This window comes from Rhincodon typus, chromosome 28, assembly GCF_021869965.1.
Source record: "Rhincodon typus isolate 14 chromosome 28, sRhiTyp1.1, whole genome shotgun sequence".
In the NCBI taxonomy this organism is placed as follows: Eukaryota; Metazoa; Chordata; class Chondrichthyes; order Orectolobiformes; family Rhincodontidae; genus Rhincodon; species Rhincodon typus.
In genome coordinates this window covers 24,940,125-24,949,741 of record NC_063359.1, presented here as the reverse complement: position 1 = coordinate 24,949,741, position 9,617 = coordinate 24,940,125, and the positions used below count along the sequence as shown (strand labels likewise).

General features: G+C 35.8%; 1 protein-coding gene across 3 annotated transcripts in view; it reads left to right on the top strand.

Annotated features, from left to right (window-relative positions):
* mapkap1 (MAPK associated protein 1) overlaps positions 1–9,617 on the top strand; it is a 253,844-nt gene that overhangs the window by 19,625 nt on the left and 224,602 nt on the right. For all 3 annotated transcript variants that reach the window (XM_048613545.1, XM_048613547.1, XM_048613546.1), the window contains exons 2-3: positions 6,261–6,585; positions 8,017–8,106. In XM_048613545.1, coding sequence (XP_048469502.1) covers positions 6,261–6,585; positions 8,017–8,106 — 415 coding nt within the window. The remainder of the gene's footprint in view (positions 1–6,260; positions 6,586–8,016; positions 8,107–9,617) is intronic.

Genomic DNA, 9,617 nt, shown 5'->3' with positions numbered 1-9,617 from the left:
GAGTTAATGCTTCGGGTCCAGTGACCCTTCCTCAGAACTGTTCTGAGGAAGGGTCACTAGACCCAAAGCTTTAACTCGGATTTTTTTCTTCACAGATGCTGCCAGACCTGCTGAGCTTTTCCAGCAACCTCTGTTTTTGTACCCGTGGCTTGACCAGGTGCTCAAAGTTCTATGAATTGACAATTGGCGTCTTCAGCCACCTGAAGACCCACATCACTGCTTTGAATGGATATCATCCTCAAATTGAGGGAGGACTGTATGAATCATGTTTTTTTACAGGTTCTTTCAAACTATGAATTTGCTGCTCATCCGAACAGCTGTGCTCTCCCCAGACAGATGCTATGGATGCTTTTGCATTTCTAGACAAATGTATGACCAGCGTTCACCAGCAACAGAGCAGGCAACTTGAACAATTGTAATGTTCTCTGCACATGCAAGTATTACAGTGACTGTTGAATCTACCCACCCCACCAAACATTGTGCTGTAACAGAATTGAACCACATTATCTTAAGTCCACCTAATCAAAACAAGTTAACTTTTTTTCCCAGTGAACAAAAAATAACTCCATTAAACAAATACATAAATCACTTTCTAATTTTATTAATTTAATAACTAGACTCTTTAAAATACAGTGTTTACAAACCTTTTTACGCGCTTACCTTGAATTCATTCTGCATAGGATAGAGTTAGTTTTGGATCCAAATCAATCCAAGCAATGATAGTCAATGTTTCTGTGACAGTATTCTGCTTTTCATACAATCTTCCGTCCATTGTGTGCCACTGCAGAAGTGCTGTCATTCCCTGTCTTCAAATTATGATCTACGTTGTACCTATGTGAAATTCCATTTCACGTTATCATTAGTCTTTTGTATGATTTTAATATGAACTTTTTACTTGGCTTTTTTTAGGCAGTAAGGACAGGAATTCTAGCTTTTTTTTTGATGCCCACTGAGGCGTTCCCTTTCCTGATTGTTCTGAATCTGTCCTCTGCAAAGGTGTTAGCTTAATTGTTCTCTCTTATCTCAGTAACTCTGTTATGTCTGCTCTTTTTTCTGCTGTCGTCATGTCTGTACTTTATTCATTGGCTGGGAAGCTCCATCTTTGAAATCTGCATCCTGCCTCCCAGCTTCTCTGTTCCTGCTCCCCCAGCATCCTTGCCTTCTTTCAGTTTTTTTCATTGAGAACTGTTGCCATTATGCCATCTGTTTCCACATAGAGTATTCATACTTTTTTCTTTTTGCAGTGGTGAGCCTGCTGAAGTTTTTAAATTGTTTGCTTTACTTTGCAATCCTTTGTCTTCTACTTCCCTCAGTTAGATAATCTCTTCCATCAGTTTGCTTATCTCTTTTAAAAAGCTTCCAGTTCCCAGTTTAGTAGAAGGATCTTTTTTACCGAAAACATTAATCATTTTTTGTTCTTGACGTGCTTGATAAACTTTATTTCCGTTATTTCCTGTTGTTATTTCTGAAGGCCTTAATCAGGGGAACTTTGTACTCTTACATAAGACAAATATCTATCATTGAAAAGAAACTTCTAAGTCAATGGTACGAAATCTTGGAAGATTTTCAAATGTTCTTTACTCTTTTCATATCCCTTGCTTATTGAAGTTTATTAGTATTACATACATCTCTTGTTCAGATGATCACTGAGTATCATATCCATGCATGTTATGGATAACTTCTTATTGGTAGGCGCAAGAAGCTTGCCATGTTAGTTTTCTCCTCCTGGTTCTTTGTTAACCTCAGATGACAGAGACTGATTGATTGCGTTATTCTTTGTGCTGTTTGTCCAAGATCTCTCTCTATTGGCGTAGTTTGATCCAGGATTTAAGCTTGATCGATATGGTATAGTTTCAGATTCCTATGATCTAGAATGGCAGTTCCTACTAAGTGTAGCAATACTGATTTATGAGCCTGTGGTACAGTTATGGCAAAATTAGCCTGTTCTACCCTTATTATCTCAGACCCTAAATTCTTCTCCTCTCTCCTCCCCTATGTAGGCGCCAAGCTTTCTCTTCATGTCATGCCTTTGCTGATGTCAGTACTACTTGGCATCATTCGTACCATAGTTTCCATCACCTATAGTTTCAAGTTCTCACCATTCCTGTATATGAAGAACTTTTCTCTCCATTCTTTTTAATCTTTTGCTGGCAATTTAAATTCATGTCCCCTTCATTTGGACTTTCTCTCAAAAGTTCTTCTAAACTGCTTGAAAAATTTAGATTCTTCTAGATCTTTCAAATTCTATCAACTTATAATTGTATCACTAACTTGTGCCATGATAAGTCTTGCATTTTAAAAAAATCTTTTTTAATTTAGTCCCCAACTGAGTAATATTCCTCCTGGGACTGAATAGGCTGATAGGTAGATCCATGGTTTCTCAGAATACGCTATCATCAGTCTGGCCTGTTTCTTCATCTAACTGTTCTGCAAACAGACAATGTTTTGTGCACTGCCTTCCATTCACCCTGCCCTGTGCCTTCAGCTATGAAATTCCCATCTTCTGGAATGTTGCTTCTAATCCATTCCAGCTTTCCACTTCCATCACCACTTGAAGATCATTCTTTAAAACCCACCACTTTGATGCAGTTTCAATTTATAATTTGCATTTGTCTCTGATTTGGTGTCCATTCAGTCTAATTACTCTCTCTTGTAATTTCATGTTACATAAAGGCTATGTGGATGCAAACTTGTTTTAACCCTTGCTGATAGAAATGGAGTCGTGATCACTTAGATTAAAATTTCCCCAAGGTAATTTTCTTGGTTGAAGAGTAGTACAAGTATAATTTGCAATTATTTTGGATTTGTATGTTTATTATCCTTTCTAAAAGTTATATCGTCAAACAAAATTTACAATCATGTTTCCATATAAAAACTTAATTATTGAATGCAGCGTTCATGATTGGAAAGGATGCTTGGTGTGTTCTTTTCTCTCAGCTTATATTAATTGAGAAAGAGACAGTTCTAGTTAGTACCTATGCACCTTGGGTTGAGAAGGATAAACTGGCCATTGCTCCCACATTTGATATCATATAATGAAGTTTGCTGAGATGTGTGCATGTAGGCATCTGATAAGACGAGGCTTGTACCTGTCTCGGGTGGCAATCATCATTGAATAACTTGCACGCCCTTTAATTCCAAGCTTGGGGACTAGAATTACAGCATTGGCAAGGTACTGAAATTTAGTTTAACTTGTAGTTCTACCCTAAAAGAAACAACACCTCCTTAGGAGGAAGGTGGCAGAAATTGTGTAGCAATGGAGTGCTGTAATTTTATTTTGATTTCTCGTGAGTTGTGAGCTGGACTATAATTGTAAACTGGAATCTCTGCGAAGAACATTTTTAAGTAACCTTGTATGATCTCATAGGTTAATTGTATATGAATTGAATTAAATATGGAAAAAGATATTATTGCAGTCATAGAATCATAGAGCAAGGAAACAGACCCTTCAATCTAACTAGTCCACGCTGACCATCTTCCCAAACTAAATTAGTCTTACTTACCTTTGTTTGGCCCATATCCCTCCAAACCTTTCCTATTCATGTACTTGTTGAAATGTCTTTTAAATGTTGTAACCATACCTGCATCCACCACTTCCTCTGGCAGTTCTTTCCATATAAGAACCACTCACATTTAAAAAAAAAATCATGTTGCCGTTCATGTCCTTTTTAAAACTTTCTCCTCTTCTTTTTTTTTCTTAAAAACATGCCCCCTAGTTTTGCCCACCCTTCACTACCCCCATCCTAGGGAAAAGACACTTGCTATTCACCTTATCTATGCCCTTCATGATTTTATAAACCTCGAAGGTCACCTATCAACCATCTACGCTCCAGTGGAAAAAGTCCCAGCTTATTTTCATAACTTCCCCCGCTCCATTCACAGCAACATCCTGGTAAATATTTTCTGAACCCTCTCCAATTTAATAATATCCTATAATGGGGTGACCAGAATTGTACACAGTACTCCAGAAGAAGCCTCACCAATATCCTGTACAACCTCAACATGACGTCCCAATTCTGATACTCAAAGGTCTGCGAAATGAAGACAATTGTGCTGAATGCTTTCTTAACCACCCTGTCTACCTGTGATGCAAATTTAAAAGAATTATGTTCCTGAACCCCTTGGTCTCTCTGTTTCATAATTTCAGAATTTCAAGACTGTCTTTGTCTTTGTCTTTGTCTTTGTTTACTTTCTTGCCTGATCTTGCCTATATGGACATGGGAGGGGTGGAGGTTTCAGGTTCTAAAATTCTTCAGAGAAAGATAGTGTTTTCACCAAAATCAAGCTGTATATTTTTACTTTTCTTTTTGCACACTGTGAATTTGATATCTAGTACATTTACAGTACTGAGTATTTTTAATTGTTGCATGATACACTTCTATGCCACTAGAGTTCTATTCTTAGTACTGTAATGAATGGGCTTGTTTGCTTTCTGGCAAGGGAAGAAAAGGAAATTTTAAGTGTGCTGTGCTATAAATAGAATTGTATTAATTTTGTTTCACATTGGTTTTGCATTAATTTTTCTTTCAAGAGCTCTGACATCCCCCTGCTTTCTAGAGGGGGAAATGGGCGTGAAAATACATTTTCAGAATGTGCTTGACCAAAAATACATCTTGCAAGTCTTATGACGCTGCATGGAAAACCTCTTCATGAATTTGCTCTTGTGCTAAGCCTTGGTTAACTCTGAAATGAAATTGGAGCTTAGAAGAATGAGAAGTGATCACAGTGAAACATACAGTATTAAGGGCTTGACAAGAAAACTGCTGAGAGAATGTTTCCCCTCAAGGGAGAGTCTAGGACCAGAGGGCATAGTCTCAGAATTAAGGGGTGCCAATTTAAGCCCAAGATGAGGAGGAATCTCTTCTCTAAGGGTTGAGAATCTTTGAAACTCCTTGCTGCAGAGAGCTGTTGGTCAGAGTTATTGTGCATATTTAAGGTTGTGATAGATTGATCAGTAGGGCAATCAAGGATATGAGGAAAACGGGCAAGTGGGTGTAAGGAAAGTTGGATCGGCCATGATCCTATGGAATGGCAGAGCAGACTCGAGGAGCCAAAAAGCCAGTTCCTGTTTCTGTTTCTTATGGAAGGTAGGACTTGGGAGTAGGAACTAATTTGTCTTTCATTTCTGTCGCTGTGATATTAATGAAGTAGCATTGTCTGTCAACTAAGTTTATTTTGTATCCACTGGGGCTACATTTAATATTAGATAGTTGTGCTCCAAGTGAAGGGAAAAAAGTAACTCAGCCCCGCAGACATCAGTGACTTATTATGGAAATGAGGAACTAATTGTTCTGATTCACCATTTTCAGATGAATGTCAATCCATTTTGGCTCGTGGGCACCTTTTTTTTTAGTTTTTCTTGGAGTTGAATTGAAATACGACGTGAAATGGCGTATCAACAGGAGTTTAAAGCAGATAAAAGCAAATTGGCTGTAAGTTGTACACCTGTCTGAATTTTCTTTCTGGTAACTTTGGAAAGCAAGCTTGGGTGGAATGCATTAGGGGCAACTGATCCACCCCTGCTCAAAGTTGAATTTCACTGTACATTTCCAGCAGTAGTGAAAGAGAGGTGTTTGTTGTACTATGCAGTTCCTCAAGATATATTTGTGTATCATGAAGATCAGAAACTGCCTGCTTCTGATTTTCTTTATATGTATGAACTATATTGAATTAAAGAATAAAGTATTAAGAGTTTAAAATTCTCTTTTGTGGTGTGGCTGAAGCAGATAGTGTGGACACAATTTAAAGGCGAATTGATGTATGCATAAGGGAGAAGGCATTTTGAATAAGGTGGAAAAAGATTACGAGTGTGGTAGGAGTCTTGTGCAGCATATAACATCACAAAGACCATTTAGGGTGAATGGCATATTTTGATGCCATGTATATAAACTTGCTGTTTTTATGTTAGAGTATGATGGCAGTACTCAAACATATATATTTTATGATTTATATATTGGTTTGTTTCTTCCATAAATTGCAAGTGCACTGCCACTTTATCTCAAACTTCTATGAATTTTATAACATACAATTAGTAGCACTAAACTATGGAGTGTGGTTAGTACCTGCAAAGATCTATTAATTTGTGTAGAATTAGTATTGAATATTTTGCAATTGAATTTTTAAATTCTGTTTGGAGGAAGTGTCAACCTGATAATTATCAGTTTAAATCGTCAAAAATAATTTTACTGCAGTTTTTGTTTTAACAGTTATAATTACGCTTTGTGAATTTATTATCTTGATTTTGAATGTTTTATTTTCAGCTCAGCATTCAGGATGTAACATGGAAAAGAGGAAATAATTTTCAAAGAAGCTGCTTCATGAAAAGAATGGCCTTTTTAGACAACCCTGCTATTATCCTGGCCCACATTCGTCAATCCCATGTTACTAGTGATGACACAGGGATGTGTGAGATGGTTCTTATTGACCACGATGTTGACCTGGAGAAATTACATGCTCCTATATCTAGCAGCATCAGGACAAATGTACAGGGGGAAGGGAATGCTGAGACTCAGGGTTATGACTACTCGCAATCAGTTGACATTACCTCAAGCTGGGATTTTGGAATTCGGAGACGATCAAACACAGGTAAAACCTAAATACATATTGGGTGAGTAAGAAGTGTTACTAGTTTATAGTATAATCTATTGATGAGTTCTTTCCTTAAACCCTGAGCAGTTTTTGATTTCTTTTGTAGGTGAAAATCAATGGTTTTAAAATAAGTTTCAAAATCAGTCTATGAAGTGGCAAATGATGCTGTTTATTGTTACAGGATCAAACTATTGGATAACAGTTTAGAGTAAAAATTTAAAACACAAAAAAACTGACATTTTTGTACAACTGTGAATTAAGAGTCATTAGTGCTCAAATGGAGGGACTTTTGCTTATGAGCATAGGTTTTCTGGCATCTTGTGCCTCCAGATCAAAAGCAATCAGTAAAAAGAAATGATTAATGCAATTAAAGGAAGCACTTTACTATTTTCTTGCAAGGTTTTGACACTGTTGAATTGCAAGGAATTTCTTTAATGTGCTTTTCCAAACATTCAATAATATTCTATGGAATATCATACATTTGTACATCTTTTATCTACACGACATATGATATACTTGAATATTGAGTGTGTGAAATTTTCTGTAGACATCAAGCCCTATTTTATATAATTGGCGGAAATTACATTTCAAGTCCCAAATGCATGAAATTTGCTGAAGTGACATCTTTCAGATAAATGTTTTGAGGAAAAGTAATGATAAACATCAGGCATGTATTTTTCTTGTTTGTGTTAATTGTGAACATTAACCACCTAATGTAATATTTGACCCTCAAGCTGTCCAATTAAACAGTGCAGTTCAGTGTTCTACTGAATGTATCTAATTTATTGGAAGCTTATTGACACTTTCCCTCCATAAATCTATCTTAGAAAAATATTAATTAGCGATTCACTAACATACTGAAATTGCACTCCTTACGATCCCAGAATTTCAACAGAATTTGCTGTACATTTTTGCTTCTGACTCTGATCGAGATACACGGTTCCTTGGTATTTTAGTCTGATTGGTCAAAACAAAATTGTGAACTTGAAATTTATTTGACTTCCTTTGAATTTAAGAAATCCCAGGTCATTTTATTCGTTGTAATCCGATAGTCAATCGACATTTACTAACCATTAACATTTCTGGAAGAAACATTATTAATGATTTATGTGTGTGAACTGGCTTATTAATCACGCATGTTTTTACATTCTAATATTCACTGCACTGTTGAAATTCTTTATGAGCTCTATTAATGTTTTATGTCTTTTTAAATTCAATTATTAATCATGAACACTTTTAGAATTTTGTTGGTATTTGTATAGCTGTGGTGTCATCTTTGAAAATTTATGAACGTTTGATGTAGTTATAACACAATATAAAACACCCATTTAAAATGTGTAAATGTATTTCATTTTGGCACTTTTATTGCTGACTTCCTTAGACAATGATTTTTTTCCGTTTTTGGTTTTTCTTTTTCTCTCTTTGCAGCTCAAAGGCTCGAACGGTTAAGAAAAGAACGACAAAATCAAATTAAATGTAAGAACGTTCAGTGGAAAGAAAGGAATACTATACATTCAGGTAAAGCATAATAAGAACATGTTTCCTTTGGTATTTGAGCAATATACAGTTTATTTTCATTTAAAAAAGCTTTGTCAGAAATGATTCTCAATATTGCAGACACAATAGACAGAGCAGGACCATTGTACTTAAATAAAAAAAACCATATCCAATTGTGCTTTTTTACAACAAAACCTAATGACAAACACACTCAGCACATTAGAATACTAAGCTAAGGGCTAGATCTATTTGAAGCCACTGTTAAAGCTTAAATCTAGGTAGATATTGTTGACACAAAACATTTCTCAATTACTGCAAAATCTTTGCAAAAAGCGTAAATAATTTAAAACCTCTTGCGTTTGAAGGTATTGTGAACCCAGTGTTCAATATAAATATATAATATAGAGGTTGATTTTAGTCATGAATGCAAAAATGTTGCACTGTTGGTTATTGCAGTGTATTAGTTATTACAGGCAAAACAAGATTTCAATGTATCCCCCCTGTTATTGCTGTACAAATGAAAGCAGTTTCAAAGCAAGCTTATCAAGAGAAATCAAGTTTGGGTTTGATGAGCTTGAAAAGGTTGTAGATTTTTTGTTCAAAAGGGAAAAGATTGTTTCATTGCTAATGTAAAACATCAAGTTAATTTTTCTCAGATCTGCACCACCGATATTACCCAGCACTGAAAGAGCAATCGCTGATCCCATCTTTCATTTTACACTTCAAGACAAATCCATAACTTGTTCAGTCTGTAGTTTCTGTTCTGAAATATGGTCCTGTCTTTACAAATTCACCACGTTTATAAATTTTGTTGAATTACATTGCATCACATCACACAGCTATGATAACATCTTCATTAACTTTTGTTAATGTTCCCTGTCTTTAAGTAATAAAATTTTCCCCAAGTAGTTAGCGTAATATTCTTTTTTTTTAATGTAAAATGTGATTGCAGGAGAGAATACATAAGATTTAAAATTGGAAAATTGTAACACTTGTGACACTTGACCACCACTCCCTCCTTCAAGTAGAGATTGAATTTTTCTCATTAAAATTAATTCTAAAATTAATTTGATTCTTAAATTCAGCATTTTGGGAAAACTTCTCTGGTTATGAAAGGGTTTGAAGATTATGTGCAGATTTTTGTTTTTTTTTAAGTATCGACAGCAGTCATGTTGGAATTATGAAAGTGCAGACACTTATAGATACCAAATATGATTTAGAAGCAGGAATAAGCCATTTGGCCCACTGAGCACGCACTGCCATTCATTAAGATTATAGCCGCAACTCCACTTTCCTGCCTATCCCCAATACCCTTCGACTCCCTTATTAGTTAAGAATCTAAGTACCTCTGCCTTAAAAAGAAAAGTATCAGTGACAGCCCCAACAGCTTTCTCGGGAAGAGAATTCCAGATTTGTGACCCTCCGAGAAAAGATTTTTCCTCATCTGTGTCTTAAATGGGAGATTCTTTACTTTTAAACTCTGTACCCTCGTTCTACTCTCTCCCAAAATATCCATCCTGTCAAACCCCCTC